This window comes from Typopeltis vanoorti, chromosome 14 (genome assembly GCF_054136105.1).
Source record: "Typopeltis vanoorti isolate ZY-2024b chromosome 14, IOZ_Tvanoo_1.0, whole genome shotgun sequence".
Classification (NCBI taxonomy): domain Eukaryota; kingdom Metazoa; phylum Arthropoda; class Arachnida; order Uropygi; family Thelyphonidae; genus Typopeltis; species Typopeltis vanoorti.
The window spans coordinates 45334549-45352099 of record NC_143562.1 but is presented as its reverse complement, the minus strand read 5'-3'; the positions used below and the strand labels follow the sequence as shown (position 1 = coordinate 45352099).

Sequence of the window (17551 nt, the reverse complement as noted above, 5' to 3'; positions counted from 1 at the left end):
TTCTTGACCACATTTCTATGTAATTATTATTTAGTAACACTTTTTGAGATTTTTTTTCCTTCAAACTTTGATTAATTTGGATACAGAAATCCCTCTTTACAATACTGAAGTGTTACTGAAGAGTGAACTTCCTCGCTATAAGAAGCTAGTGTAAAATATTGGTCAAAACCTTATGGCATCAATGCTGTTTTAAAACAAAATGCATTATAACAACTTTTAGAGAGTTACATGACATCCACTCCTCCCAGACTTCCCAGTATAACATGAAAATCATTCATTCTGTTGTCTGTAATTTGCAGGTTGTACTGATTTGCTGAACATCACAACCCTAACTGATATCAAGAGATATATACTAGTAGCTGTTTTTATAGGTAGTTTTGCTGACTCTTAAAATATTGGACAGATAGGCTGTTTCTGTGGAAATAATAATTAGTGAACATCAATACATTAAATACATAACCTCAAAAGTGTGGTCTGCCACAGCATAGTATTGATATCAAACACAAATATCCTATGGGATGAAGCTCATCTTCTCCATAGAAGCAGTTTCAAATATGAATGCCTTTTAAAAGAAAGTTGTGAAGCCCTTTTACACCAGCCTAACTGAATCAGAATGATCGACTTTCTGCAAAAATTTTGCGAAATTCTCAGCTTATGCAGATATCAAAAATAGTTTTTTTTATGTTATTTCTCTGCCTTGCAGCAACCATTTTTAACTGTTAAGCTAATTGTTGTAATTTACCTTGTATTTCTGTTCTTTGAATTGCTTCTTCTCATGGAAAGGCTTATATCTTGGTTATCCATCATGGTATTACTTAGAGAAATTAACAATGTATACTATATATTAGAAAAAAACTTTCAATTATAATACTTCCACATTTCGGCAAAGTCACATTGCCATCTTTGGGGGTGCAAAGAACAAATTGATATGTGCATACAGACAGCACTGCATACTATAAGTATGACTGAAGTTCTAAAATAGTGATCCGTAGTGAATTGGGATGAAAGTTCTTGGTTATTTGGCTGAAGTTTTCAGAATAAGTGCTTCACAGATTTGAGACAGTTTTACATAACCATGCTTATTAAATCTCAGATAGTTCATGAAGGCCGAGGCAGATTTCAGCAACTATCTTTTGTATTTAAATTTGCTCCTGTGGAGTAAGATTGACCTTTTTCCTTTATCTTATGGCTAGGATTCAAGGCAGGGTTGGCATCAAACAATGAGTGACTGTAGCAGTGGAACCAGTCTTTGTGTTTGGTAATTCTGATGTTGGCTGTTTTGCTTGTTTGGCAAAACAGTCAACAGAACAGCTTACAACTGCATGGAACCTGGTAGAGACTTCTGGAATGTCTATGGGGGGGGGGGAAGAGGGAACTGTGGCTGGTCTTTGGGTGGGGTGAATAAGGGATGGCAAATTTTTTATATGGTCTGTAAGCAGTTATAAGGTTGTATCTTTAAGAAGTTTTGTCTGGTTTTCAGATGTGCTTGAGATATGTGGAATGTTAATAGATTTTGTGTAGTCTCTTTTCTGGAGTGGAGGAGAGGAGTATACTTTTGGGGATTTAATATTTATTGATTATAGCCATTGGCTAAGAAGTTGTTGTGAATGTGTTCAAGTTCAGTGGTAAGGGTGTTATTATGAGTTAATTAGTTTTTGTCTGTTGTACAGGGTTTTAATCATCTCATATGGTTGGGAGAGAGGGGGAATGAGTGTTAGGGAATGTATTTTATCTGCCTATGTGGGTGGGTTTTCTGTAAATTGATAATGTCAAGAATCCATCAGGTTGGCATTTTATGAAGATATCGGTGGGAAAACTTTTTTTTCCCCTCCAAGGTATTCACCTCAATCAGATCCTAGGAGGCTAATTATTGAGGTGCGTTAGGAAAGCGTTAATAGCCTCAGAGCTGTGTTGCCAAATGTAGAATGTCATCAACATGTCATAACCAAACTGTAGGTCTCATGTGGAGCTTAAGGCTTTATTTTTAAAGGTATCCATGAAGTAGTTTACTTGGGGAGAAAGAAAGTAGAGACTCCCATGGCTGTTTCCAATGTATGTTTGTAGAATTTTCCTTGCTAAATGAAATAGCATGAATTAATGGTGAACAAGGCTGAGATATTGGAGTAAATTGTGCTTTGATAAGGTCCAGAGAGTAGACATCAAAACTGACATTATGTCAGTGTGTAGGAGTGTTAGGTTTTCTGTACTGGTCTTAAAGTGGATGGAGTTTTTAATGTTTTAGGAAGTGGCCAGTATATTGGATAAACACTTTGGCTAGTTTGTATGTATATGAATCAGTGCTATCCACAATAGGGAGTAATGGCACATTCTGTTTGTGAATTTGAGGCAGCCCATAAATTGGAAGGGGGGGGGTAAATTCATTTGTAATTTCCACAGGCCGAGAGAAAACCTTTTTTAAGGATTCTGATCTGGGTTTCTGTAAGATCATAGTTCAAAGGGTGGTAAGTGGTGATCTTTAAGCAGGGAGATTAAGTTTTTGTGTGTGTGTGTGTGTGTCAGTGGGGGATTTCCATCCTCCCTGGTGAATACTTTCATATAAACCTTTGAAAATAGTTTTAATCTCTGTCCCATACACCTGCAGCTTGGCTATGCTATGTCAATGTGTTCTCTCTTTAGCCAAATGGCTCTGAGGCACAACACTTTCCCAACACATTTTAATAACTAGCACTCCAGGATTCACTTCACCCTGGATAACTGGATAAGGAGGAAAAAAAAAAACAACATAAACAGCATAAACAACAATATAGTTTACAGAACCCCCCCACACACACACACTACACACAAGCAAGCAGATACATTCACCAACAGTCACTCCTCTCCCTCCCAACACTATGGGATCATTCAAATCCTGTACAACAGAGCAAAAGTGATTTGCTCCAGTAATAATACCCTCGCCACTGAGCTTGAATGCATTCATGCCTTTTAGCCAGTAGCTATGATTTTTCCCACCAAATCTAAAGAATATTAACCCTCCCCAAACCATACTTCTTTCACCCTTCCCCCTCCAGAAAAGATACTACACTAAATCCATTAACATCCCATATATCTGAGGCACATCTGAAAAACAAATAATTCTAAAAATATACAACCCTTTAGCTACTTATAGACCATATAAAAAATTGGCATCCCTTATTCACTTCCCCAAAGACTAACGATAGTCCCTAGATCTTCCAGATATCTATCAGTTTCCATGCAGTCCAGTTATGACTAACAAGGCAGGACAGCCAATATCAGAATACTATGGAAAAAAAGCTACTTATTTCACAGAAGAAAATTCAAATATGAAAAAAGACAGTTGCTGGAATCTGCTTCAGCCTTAAGGAACTACCCGAACTTCAATAAATATGGGCATCTAAAACTGACACAAATCTGGAAGCACTTATTATGAGAACTTCAGCCTAACAATCCAGGCCATACTTATGCACAGACACACAATGACCCTTAAATTGACCCTAATCTCACTTGGGGGAGTGGGATTAGGGTCAATTTAAGGGCCCCAAACAATGAAGGAGGGGTTCTGGAGCACTCTAGCTTTTCTCTGAAGCATGGTCCCACCTGCCTCAGAGAAAAGTGTAAGTAAGGCCCTGCAACAATCAAGAACACCCACCCCAGTTCACTAGGGGCACTACTTTAGGACTTCGGACTTTCCTTTGCTGTTTCTGCTTTAGTTACACTTACTTACTTTATGTAATGCTTCATGCGCATATCAATTTGTTCTTTGTGCCCAGAAGATGGCAATTTGACTTATTGGAAGTATCGGTTAAAAGTTTTTTCTAATTAATATATAGTTATATGATGTTAATTTCCTTAAGTAATACCACTTTGAATTGCTTGTTGTTTCCACACACGCTGATGATGTACTGTTAATCATATGAATATCATGTCTTTCATTAAAGAAAATTAAGTTAAGTAGCAGACACATAGCAGAAGGTATGTCTTGCACACTCAGTGACAGAAATGGTCAATGTTACATGTTCTATTTCGAGATTAGAAGTAGCAGTTATGTCAACTACAGTTTGAAGTAACATCAATATAGTGTTCATTACCAAAGATCAAATTTATGGAAAGGATAATAAATAAAAATATTATGAACTTCTGGTTCATAATATTTTTAATGGGTAGGTACAGCATTATCAGTTTCTATTGCTGCCAAAATCTTGTTAACACTAAGAATTTTTGGAAAAACTTTATCTGATAATGCTGTACCTACCCATTTTTCTTTATTACTGATGCTCCTGTCATTTGTATATAAACCAAACCAGTGCATTGTCAGAATTCATGTTACTTTGTACCCATTATTCCTCTTCCCAGTTTCTGCCGTATTTTTTTGATATGCTGCTCCCTCACAGTTATCTCCATCTGAGACTGTCCCTACTGCATAACAATAATAATTTCTCCAAACCGATGCAGGCTCCTCCTCCCTCCACACTCATTTGAATGCAGTTCATACTTTCTAAACAAATTCTTTCTCTCATTCAATTTTTGACATCCACATACTCCAAGCAACTTACTTTCAAAGAATTCATGAAACCTTGTGCTTTACATGAATTATTTTAATATAATATTGAAACTGTAATGAAAATGATCACTGTTAATTGACAAACTTCTTTCATATTTTAAGATATTTAATTAATTTTTTTTTTTTTAATTTTAGAGATCAATTGAAGATGAACTCAACAGAGAAAGTCAGTCAGATGTCAAGACCATCATTATTAGCTATTGTGTTATGTTTATATATGTATCTTTAGCTCTAGGCCACATAAAATCTTTGGAACGTTTAATGGTAATGATAAAGTGGATCTTATATTTTGTAATTGCTTTTATTAAAACTGTTTAAAGCTATACTTAAAGTATAATTAGTAATGAATTCTGTCTTTCTCTTGAGACAGAGAGAGAGAGAGAGATATACATTGCATTCATATTCCATCATTTGATGTTGAGAGGCTTAATTCCATGAGTGTCTTTCTGTACTTATTTCAGTATCTTTGGTGTGCAAGTGAGCTGTTCTGTATTCAATGTTGCACTTAATTTTCTTAAATTCCTACATCCACTTTTTTAAACATTTTTTGTCATTTTTTTTGCTTGCTTGTTTTTAGGAAAACTTATTTTATAATTAAAAAAAACTAATTGCTATTTATTTATTAAATCTAAGAAATGCGTAGCAGATCATCTGTTATCAATGCATTGACCAAAAACATGCTATAATCCATATTCTAACAGCCAAAACACATTTTGTGTCCTAAATTTCTTTGCAGTATAATTAGAGGAAAACATTTTTACCTTTTGTTTTGTTTATTCATTTTGAATATTTTCTCAGAGACGATCAAAGAAGGCAGTTTATGTGATTTTCATGCTAAAATCTGCTGGGACAAGTTTATTTTATTTTCTTCGATTTAAGAAATGTTTAAGAAAAGGTAAGGAGATGTTGAGAAAGAAAGAATGCAAAAAAAAAATTATTATTATTATTTTTAAAGAACTTAAGAAGTTTAAGGAGACGGTTACTGAAAGTTAGCTGAATTGATGTTGATAGCATTATTTTATTTAACTCAAGTACTTATATTTTGTTTTGGGTGAATTAGATCACAGCATTCTCATGTAAAATGCTCATGTGTAGTTAAAAATTGAGTTGTCAGTTGAGAAGTTTAGCAAATGAGTATGTTTTAAACCAATTTTTAACTTGATATTATTCAATTTTGAATATAATTTTGTTTGTCTGTGAGAGTTTTTTTTTTAAGTTATGTGTACACCCACACACCTGCATTTTGTTTTATGAAATAAAACAATAATTCACCAATTGTTTTATTTTACATGTTGTATTGCATTGCTGAGACTGGACTAAGATAAGTTAATATGATCAGTGAAATTTAGTTGAGACTTGTATAAATATTTCTATAAAAAAAAGAGATATTTTTTATTGACATCTGTCATTTGATCTCAGGGATACAGAATGTGTTGAACATACCTCTCATTGATTTATTGCACTTAAGCCCACAAGCAATTTTCTTACTGCCATAAAGATAGGGCTGGAAAAATTTTGTTAAAGTAATGAATAAGGAAGGCCAAGATATGTTTAATGAACAAGTCTGTGAAATTATTTATGTGAAAATCAAAGGTATTTTTCCAGCCCTGAAAGAAAAAAAATAATAAAAACTAATGATTTGAAAGGACATTGAAATTGTTTGAGAAAACACTGTAAAATACTTTCTCAGACTAAGTATTTTTAGGAAATGAAAAAGTAAATTATGAACTGGTTGAAACCTATTGAAAGATTATCAGTTTGCTTGGTCAGCTGGACTGGGTTGGCTGAGTTGCTAGTGTCTGTAGTTTCAAATTCCATTGGATAATGTAGAACTGTCAGCTGTTGTTTTTTTTTAAGATCTGGGAGATGATCACTTTATGCACGTTGGATTCCTGAAGTGATTTGAAATGTTTGTTATAGCAGATCAGTTTTCTATATGTTATTTCATTCACTGGATGCTGTAAGTTCACAATTTTTGGAGTGGAATTGTCAAAAAGAAAGAAAACCGAAATGTTATTTTTTACACCCTTATTTAGAATTCTTTCTCCAGTGAGCAATTCTGATTCCATCCACAAGTCAAATATAGAAAACTGGTGCTAGGAGTTATGGTTCTAGTTTCCAATCAAAGATGCTAGACTGCCTATATATGCCAAGCAGAATATCATTAACAGTGATTCAGAAGATTCAGTAAAATTCAGCATTATAAAAAAGTTTCTAGAACGTAAATATAATCTTCTATTTTGAAATTTACATTCCATGTTGTTAGAAACATTTTTTCATTGAAAGAAAAAAAATCACTTTATTATCCTGTATTAGTCAGTTATATCAGATTCTAAAGGGATAACTACAGGATCATGAACAGGAAATTTGAATTATAATTTAAAATACAATTAAATTTCACTATACATTTCACTGCATTGATATTTAATAATGTCCTGTCACTGTTTCATACCATCCATACTAGTAATGTTATGAGATAGCGAACTTATTAATCCTCATGAACTCACTGTCCTGATTGACTTTTGCTGTATGTTGTTAAAAATAAGCCTTTTATTTATATTTGAAAATTTAGTTTTGAAAAATTTCTTTCAATTCCATTATCCATTTTATTTTAGATTGATTCCAAGTTTACACTGGGATTAGCTGGAGTATTGATTGTTCTTGCATCAGTCATATCTTCTCTTGGAATTTTCAGCTATGGTGGAATTTCAGCAACACTCATCATTGTAGAAGTTATACCATTTTTAGTTTTAGCAGTTGGAGTAGACAACATTTTTATTCTTGTTCAAGAGTATCAGGTAAGGTATAATTCCTGGTTTGAGCAAAATAATTTTGGAATTACTCCATATAGTTGAATAACTAGTGATGAACCTGAAAACCTATATGACCTATTTCCACAGCTGAATTTCCCACTGGACATATAAATTTAGACTATTTTCCTAGAGAACACCAGATTCTCTGTCATGCTTTAAAGTTAAGGGGAAAAAATAGTGATTTAAAAAATAACATTCCAGTGTATTATTGTACAACTGTAAATCTTTCCAAGCTGTAGGCCTGCAGTGAACAAGGTGATTGTCTTAGGGATTGTCTTACACTAAGAGGAAAAAATCACCTGCCACTTCTTCAGCTTTGCAAACACATATCCCATAATGATATTTAGATCCACAGTTGTAGCTCAGAAAATGGTGATCTTTACCCTCTTGGCTAACCATGGCAGCATGAAAAATTCATGTTATGTTTTCAAACAACTCTTACAGTAACAATCACTGCTAACAAATTACTCAAAAGTCCTGACCACAGTTCCATAGGTATCACACTATGCTAAAAGACATTTTCTATAGTAAACTATTACAAATAACTTTTCTTCTGGTTCCTGTGAGTTTGCTACTTACAAAACCATGTTGGGACAAAATAAGCTGTGAATTTAGGTCTGATATTTTGCTGTATTCAAATCAGCATCCTTGAAGTACAAAAACAGATGTCTGAATATACAAGGTACTGTGAACAAGAAGTTAATGGAAACAATTCAGATTGTAACGAAACAAGTAAGAGCTAACACCTTTTGGGGGTTAGAGATATAGGTAGCTTGTAGTCATTAGAATTCTATGGTCTTAGTAGTTTCTGTGATAGGAGAGTGCTCTAACTTAAAAAAAAAAAAAAAAAAAAAAAAAAAACAGCCTCTAAACCAGTGATGTTCTATCTCTCATGGAACCCTGCAGTTATGTGGAACAGAGTTGGGGGATTTAACATTTCCATAATTAATTTACAGTTAATTATTAAAAAATATAAAATATTTTCTATTATTATGTTTTATCTGTACAAACTGTGCTCTCCAAGGAATATATACTTTTGAGTGCCAAATCACGTTGACCATAAATAACCAAACACATCATGTACAGTTAATAAAAGCAACTGACAAATCTGAGAAATAAATCAAAGACCTCCAGAGTGATTGGGAAGTTCTTTGATTATGAAAATTTAAACTCTTATATATATCTTATTATTATTATTACAAGTAACTCCAAGGAGTCCTTAGATTCATCGAGGGAGGCCCTAAACATCGTGTCAAGAACTATTCAGCATTCGCATGGTATCCATCATACTTTGCTTTGAACTCATTTACAGTCATGACACCCACAACAAACTCTGGAAGCTTATTCTACTCATTCACCACTCTCCAAGTAAAAAAAATAGTTCCAACACCCTTGTTTACTACACTCTTGCTCATTTTCCATGGATGGCTCCTAGTTCTCCCACCACCAGACCTGTTCTGAAAAATTTCCTGTGAATTAATCTTATAAAAACCCTTCAGTAATTTGAATGCCTCAATCATATTACCCCTTTTCCACCTATCAATCAATTTCTGTAACCCACAGATCTTCAACCTGTTCTTGTAAGGTTCGTTCCATAGACCAGCTATCATCTTGGTCACTCGCCTCTGGTTCCCCATCAAGAAGAAACCCTGGCATCCATATCTGGGCACAGTAGTCAAGATGGGGTCTTATCGAGGCTCGATAAAGAGGAACAATAATTTGCTTATCTCTGCTCATCCAAGTATTCTTCAGAAACCAAATGATCTGATGAGCTGCTTTAGCCACTTTCATTCTCTATCCACTAACACTCCAAAGTCTCTGGCTTCGACAATTTCCTGGAGTACAGACATTTAAGCAGACATGCAGATGGTGCATGTATCAAATTCTTAGCATTCCAGCGGTTTTAAATGGCCCAGAAGGCTAGGCGGGGTGTGCAAGACATTAGTCGTTAGTGGCCGTGATTGGTTATTGTGAAGCAACCCACGTTTTTGTTTTCCGAGTTTCATTTGTTTTTCGTGCATGAAGTGTAAATTGACATGTTTATGACACTGATATAGACAAGTTTTTAATCTGTAATTTTCTATAAATACTTTATAACTTTTTTGCTCATATTTAAAATGGGAAACAGTGTTGATGATGTACTGAATGTCTCGTTTTCTGCCAGAACTTTCACGATTTGTATGATTATAGTCAAATAAGGTTAGAATCTGTGTATAATAAGTAAGTTAAACAAATTATTTCAGCCTTTCTTTGATTCAATCCAGAAAAATAATTTCCCAAGTGATTACTTTTTTTCCAATTTCTGTGTATATTATATGGCTGTATTTAAAAGTCATATTAAAATTCAAATTATCCATGTCTCACTTTAGTATTTCATCATCATCATCATCATCATACGTATCAAGGATTTAGGCCTAGTATGGCCTGTTCCGGCCTTAGAAGTCATCGTTGAATCGTTTAAGAGGACGTCCTGGTTTTCTTTTTCCTAATGGCTTGTACTTTAAGGCTTGTTTTGGTAATCTTTCTGTTTTCATTCTTTGAACGTGTTCCATCCATCTATGTTTATATTTTTTAATTTTTTCAATTACTGGTTCTTGGTTTAATTCTTTCATAATATCTTCGTTTCTTTTGTGATCAAATAGGGTCCAGATTTCGCTTCCATACATTAAGACTGGTAGGGCTAATGTATTGTATACTTTTAGCCTGGTTTGTTTTTGAACTAGGTTTGGTTTAAATATAGAGTTAATTACTCCTGTTATTTTTAAATATTTTGCAGTTTTTATGTTTATATCTTTTTCATTTTCGTATGTGATCCTACATCCTAGGTAGTTAAATGAATTCACCTGTTCTAAGATCTTGTTATCTAATACTATTTTAGTTCTTGCTGGATCTTGTCCTTTAAAGGCCATAGTTTTTGATTTTTCCGTTGATATTATCATACCATAATCTTTGGATATCTCATTTAGATTTAAAATAGCTTTCTGTAAGTTATCTTCAGAATTTGTAATTATTATTTGGTCGTCTGCAAAGAGGAGAGTGTTTAAGTTAACGGTAGGTGAAAGTTTAATTCCTTGATGTAAATTTTTACTCCATTTTATTATTATTTCATTTAAGTAGATATTAAAAAGAGTTGCTGAGAGGGGACATCCCTGTCGGACCCCTTGGTTTATCTCTCTTGTATATGATAGCTCATGATTTAATCTTGAGTATTAATTGAGCAAATACACTTTAGTATTTGCCAATGATAATCTAATCTCACCATGAAGCATAAACCCTTTGTGCATCTCAGCCATCTATGGCAGAGGATTACAAATCAGAGGATTTGTAATCCTCTGCCATAAACGCTGCGCATGATGCATGGCTGTTGTTCATTTGATCTTTATGCTTCCCATAATGCTATGATGAACTTGAAAGTTAGAATCAACAGAAATTGCACTAAATCCTATTCATCTTAATATCATCCGCAGCTACAGCCTTTCTGATTGTTAATCCTCAGACATTCATCTATGACAGTCCTGAGACCATGTCCTGTGCACAAGAACAACAATGTAGTTAGTTCATGACTTCATTCTAATGCGAGCAATCAGTTAATAATTTAGAACTTTGGTGATGTACACAAGTAATGTCTTTTATATATCTTTTTTTTTTTTTGTCTATGTATTATGCACCAGAAGAAATCGTTTAGAAACACGAAGCTAGTGGTGGCTTTGAAAGTAAATTATTTTCTGTTTTAACATTCAGCTATATAGTCATATAAGTTATTTTACTTAAAACATGTACAATAGCTGTGAAAACCTGATATGAAAACCAAATATATGAAATCTAGCCTTTATTACGAGGCTACCTGTAGAAGTATCAGAGATTTACAAGACTGCAATGTTGTAAGTTCAATGATATATTCCCCAAGTTCATTAGTTTTAAAGAAACCATCAAGACTGAACATGCAAAGAGGATTTATGATAAAGCTAAAGGAGAGTTATTCCAAGAACAAATTGTTGACACTGAAAGATCTATAGCACAACTGAATTCTCAAGATTAGTTTCTTGTCTCTCTCTCTCTCTCTCTCTCTTATTCTACGCTTTTATCTCCATGCATCATTGCAATATAATAATATTAGTTTGGATTAACTATTATACATTCCTAGTCTGCTTTTTTTTTTTTTTGTTATCTATAGCTGGCCTTAATGTTTTATTTATTAGTCCATTTACTCTGGAGAATTTAATTTTGTTAGAAATGTCTGAATCATCATTTTAATTTGATTTATAGCCCAAATAATTAAAATTGTTAATTTGTTCAATTCTTTTATTTTATATTATCACTTTAGTTCAGATGGGTATTTTTCCTATGAATGGCAGAGTTTGTTTTTTTCTTATGTGATTGACATAATATGTTGTTTTATTATTAAAATTAGTTTATATACTGGTTTTTGTATCACATGTTCTTAGTCTGTCATTTTTTTTTTTTTTTTTTGGTAACTATAAGCTGGCCTTCATTTCATTTCATTTGCTTTGGAGAATTTGTTACTTTTGTTAAAAATAACATGGTAGACAATGTTAGATTAAGGAAAGGATGCCATCTATCGTTAATTATCCAATATTTAGATATGAAGAAAACCTTATAGAATGTCATACTGGTTCAGTTGTTGCTCAGACAAACAAGGACTGCATCACTGGAGACACCAGGAGAGATTATAAAATGTGCTACTGGTAACATTGACCTTGCCATGAATATAAAGCTATTTAAGTGTGAATAAGTGTGCGGTTAAGTGCTGTGGCATTTGCACGCCAGCGCTTAACTGCACGAAGGAAGACTTGCTTTCGAATCTAGTCCCTGACTAGATTCGAAATTTTTCTAAGCCTTTTTTCGACCGGTTCCTGAGTTAGTCGATCTCTGGAATGGGCAAGCGGGTTTTTCTTCCCATAAACTCAAGAAAATCGACCATAGAACCCACATTATTTCAGACATTAAATATATTGTGTTAGGGTTATGGACCAGGAGATAGCAGCACATGTTGAGCCGTCTCTCTTCACTTTGTGTCGCTTAAGTGTGAATTTCATCTGAGAAACAGATTTATGATTGGAACATGGAATCTTAAATCATAATATCAACGTGTCAACTCAAGATTTTCCAACAAGAATTAGCACACTATGAATTGTCCATCATTGGTATATGTGAAACAAGATAGCCAGAATCTGGAGAAGGAAGGAAATCTCTATCTTTACTCAGGCACTCGAGGAGAGGAAGAAGGAGTTGGTTTCTTGATCCAAAGAATATTAAGATTTTATAAAGTAACTGACACAATGAAAAAGGAAAAGTTGGTCCTTGTTGGGGATCTAAATAGCAGAGTAGGAAATGATTGTGAGACATACAAAAATATTTTGGGAAAATTTGGAGAAAAGAGCAAAGCTAATAATAATGGCAAATATCTGTTGGATTTCTGCTCAGGACATGGACTGGTTATTACTAACACCATGTTCAAACATAAAAATATGCACAAATTCACATGGAGAGAAGAGGCAAGGAATAAGAAAAGTCTCATTGACTATGTTATTGTTGATAGTGATGTTTTCTCCCTGGTGCAGGACACCAGAGGGTACAGAGGATTTGAAATTGGAAGTGATCACTATTTAGTCTTCAGCAGGATAAAATTGAATTTCATATTGAAAAGAATAACATGTAAGAAAGTTTTGAAGCGAATAAAAGTTGAGCAGCTCTCAGATGTGAACTGTAGACTAAAATATACAAAGATTATTGAAGAAAAAATGAAAGAGTTTGAGAACTGGAATCAAACCTTGGAGATTCAGTGGCAAATTCTGAAGAAAACATTGATCGATTCTGCCAGAGAGGCATGTGGTGAGGTTATCTGCGAGGATAAAAAAATCAGAACTCCCTTGTGGACACAGGAAGTTAAAGAGGCAGTGAAGGAAAAGAAGATAGCATATCAAAAGTTCCTGTCAAATAAGTCAGCTTGTGCTCTTAGAGAATACAGAGGCAAATGCAAGAATGCTAAACAATGTGTAAAACTAGCTAAACAAAAGTTATGGGAAGAGTTTGGCAAGAATATAGAAAATAAATATCAAGAAGGTGGCAAAATGTTCTGGAGGTTGTTGAAGAAGCTTAGGAATGGAAGAAAGAGCATTGTAAAAGGAGTTAGAGATGATAAAGGTAACATGAAAACGGGAGAAAAAGATATCCTTGAAGTATGGAGTAATTACTTTGAAAAACTGCTAAATGAAACAAGCAGTGATGACAGCACAGTGGTAAAAAACACTGACCAGGCATGCAGTCAGGAATACATATCCATACTTGAAGTAGAAAAAGCCATCAAAGGCTTGAAATGTGGAAAGGCAGCAGGGGTAGATGATATTCGACCAGAAATGCTGAAGTATGGTGGTATAAGAGTCTTACAATGGCTGCACTGCATAGTTCAGAAGGCCTGGACAGAGGGACGAATTTCCAATGATTGGAGTAGAGCTCTCATAGTACCCATATATAAAAAGGGAAATAAAACTGAATGTGAGAATTACAGAGGTATTTTCCTACTGAGTGTTCCTGGGAAGATCTGTGCAAGTATACTTGAGAAACGGTTGAGAAGAATTGTGGAAGAAAAGCTTGGTGAAGAACAAGCTGGATTCAGGCCAAATAGAGGCTGTCAGGATCAGATCTTCACTTTACGACAAATAGTCGAAAGCATGGGAATATAACAGAGATCTGTATTTAAGTTTTGTCGATTTGGAAAAGGCATATGACAAGGTGACAAGAGAGAGAAGCTATTCAATACGCTACAGTTATATGGTGTCAATCGGGCATTATATCAAGCAATACTTAGTCCTTATTTTAATTGTAAGTCAGCAGTTAGAATTGAAGTACAGGAAGATGGTTTAATGTTAAATCTGGTGTGAGACAAGGATATACATTATCCCCTCTGTTATTCATTATCTATGTGGATCACATTATGAAGGAAAGTGGAATTAAACATGATATCAAAATTGGAGATGTTAATGTCAGCTCTTTGCTTTATGCGGATGATGTTATACTTCTAAATAAATCTGCTACAAGTCTGCAAGATTCTCTGACTAAATTGAATAGCTGTTGTAATAGATATGGGATGAAGGTCAGCAATACAAAGACAATGAAAATAGGCAGAATCATTGAAAATGTCAACTCTGTTGTGAATGGAGAACCTGTGGAACAAGTGAGACATTTCAGCTACTTAGGCACGATTTTTAGTGAAGATGGTAAATTAAATATAGAAATAGACAACAGAATCAGCAAAGCTGGTATGGTAGGAACTCAATTGAATAAATTCATATGGAATAAGAGAGAAATTAGTCGGAACACTAAATTAGCTGTATACAAGACAGTGTTCAAACCAGTTTTAACTTATGGATCTGAGAGCTGTGTCAGAAGTAAAACACTTGACCAAAGACTAGAGACCGCAGATATGAGAGTCTTGAGAAGGATTATAGGCATGAACAGATGGCATCAATGGCAATATCATATTAAAAACGAGGATATTAGGAAAGAACTTGACATTTTTGTTAACATCCAGGAATGCGTTAGCAGAGCTAATCTCAGGTGGTATGGTCACTTAAACAGAATGGGCGTAGAAAGATTAGCAAAACAAGGGTTCTCTGCCAGGTTGGCAGCAAAACGACCCAGAGGAAGACCAAGATGTAGGTGATTGATACGGTACAAAGTGCCTTAGACGATAGAAATATAAGATCTGATAATATTGGAGTCTTGACAAGTAACAGACTGATTTGGAGGAAAATTGTAGATAGAAGTTAATAATGATGTAATTTTTTTCATGTAGTACTGTCATATCCTGTACACCCATTGAGGATACATTGCAGGAATTTGATGACGATAAAGTAATTTTACAGCTTACACATGTAGCAAAAAAGTTATATAGGATTTTAGATAAAAACTTCGATATATTTTATCTAATGTTATGTGGACTTTGTTAGGGAGACAAACTATTAACTACATTCAAAAGATGAATTACAATAATGAGTCATAATTTATTCGCATATTAGCCCTGTCTCAGTCGCAGCTGAAATACATGATATTATGCTATTAGAGTTCAAAAGGAACAATTGTAAAAAGTTGTGCAGATAAATTATGAACAGTTATAGTCAACTGCAAAGGATGCATTACCACCTCTTTCCTTAATATGTGTCTATCAAGTACCCTGGTGATGCTATCTTTATTTTGGACAGACTGGCCATCCTTCCTGCATTGATTGGAATTGAATATCAAGACTATATTAGATTTTTGGAATCCAAGTCTGGCCTTGATTTTCATGCTATTATTCTTCTTCTTCTTCTTTGGCACTACAGCCCTATGTAGGACCTTGGCCTCCCATTTTTGGGTTTCATAACTCACTACGAGGTGGAGTCGTTACCCCACGCTCAACCATGTGTAATTGCCTGTGAAGCATTGTGTTCTTAACACTGGTTTGCCTGCTTTGCGGGAGAAAACCCAGCAGATAAACTGGGAAGAAAAACCCTGCAGTCCATGCTCAAGACTGGCTAACTTGGCTATGTCCGAGAAAGATCCTTAGCTCTTCACATCGACAACGAGAATTGAACGCAGGCATATGGTTGCAGAGTGCATAACTATTCGGCAAACCGTGCAGACACTATTATTATTATTTTTTTTATTATTCATCTATGACAGTCCTGAAAGCATGTCCTGTGCACAAGAATGACAATGTAATTAGTCCATGAATTCATTCTAATGTGAGCAATCAGTTAATAATTTAGAACTTTGGTGATGTACACAAGTAATGTCTTTTATGTATCTCTTTTTTTCTTCTATGTATTATGCACCAGATCAAATCGTTTAGAAACACGAAGCTAGTGCTGGCTTTGAAAGTAAATTATTTTTCTGTTTTAACCTTTGGCTATATAGTCATATAAGTTATTTTACTTAAAACATGTACAATAACTGTGAAAAAACCTAATATATGAAATCTAGCCTTTATTATGAAGCTACCTGTAGAAAAATATCCGAGATTTACAAGACATTTGAAGGATTGCTTTTATAAATAGGTTAGTGTTTCTCAAATGTTGTAAGTTCAATGATATATTCCCAAAGTTCATTAGTTTTAAAGAAACCATCAAGACTGAACATGCAAAGAGGATTTATGATAAAGCTAAATTAGAGTTTCTCCAAGAACAAATTGTTGACACTAAAAGATCTATACAATATAGCCTTGAGCTCCTTTTATGGGGAGGTATGCCACCATCTCAATCTTCCCTAATTTTATCCAGGTTCAGGACCAGCACATCTGACAAATCAGGCCTATGGCTAGGTCTTAAGTGTTGCTGACTGTAATCTGTGTGTGTGTGTTCACAGGGCTGGTTTGCCTGTTCTGGGGGATGAAAACCTGAGTTTCCAGGTGATCCCCCCCCCCACCTCCATGTAAGACCGGCTAACTCACCTTTCGTTGAAAAAGATCAGGGTGGATATTCCAAAGGGCTTACCATCTATACCAATTGAGCTACGGGGAACTCTTTTCACGTTTTGACAGAGTTTTTTGAAACCAGACTTAACCTTCTTCATTCCAGCAAATTCAAATTTGATTGTCTTTTCCTAGAAACATGTTAAATTCTAAAAAATCGTCCAAACTTGAACTGATCTGACTACATGCCGATATCCAAGTTTTGGGAAGTGATCACTATTAACTGTTCATAATTATTTTATGTTATTTTTATCTGTGCAACTTTTTACAATTGTTACTTTTGAACTTTAATAGTGTAATATCATGCACTTCAGCTATGACCAAGATATGAGCTAATATGCACATGAATTATGGCTTGTTATTGTGATTCCTTTTGAATGTAGTCAGCAGTCTGTCTCTCTGATGAAGTCCATGTAACATTGGATGAAATATATTGGAGTTTTTAAATAAAATTCTATATAATTTTTTGCTATATGTGTAAGCCATAAAGTTACTCTATAATGTTGAATGCACATGTCCCATTAATGGTATTAAGGACTGTGTCATAGACTTTTACTACTGTGAATAGTAGACTTGCAGTAGGAAGATTAAAAAAGCAGATTACTAAATATATCTAGTATACAAGTATATATACCAACAATCTCATATGATGATCAGAAAGTTGATCTCGTTTATGACCAAATCAAGAACCCTGATCTGTTCAACACCCAGGAAAGACTTTCTAATAGT

At 34.4% G+C, this 17551-nt stretch overlaps 1 protein-coding gene across 1 annotated transcript in view; it reads left to right on the top strand.

Annotated features, from left to right (window-relative positions):
• The window catches only part of LOC150099417 (NPC intracellular cholesterol transporter 1-like), a 477548-nt gene that overhangs the window by 191474 nt on the left and 268523 nt on the right, over nucleotides 1–17551 (top strand). Inside the window, exons 10-11 of the mRNA XM_090404409.1 lie at nucleotides 4676–4804; nucleotides 7156–7338. Coding sequence (XP_090260535.1) covers nucleotides 4676–4804; nucleotides 7156–7338 — 312 coding nt within the window. The remainder of the gene's footprint in view (nucleotides 1–4675; nucleotides 4805–7155; nucleotides 7339–17551) is intronic.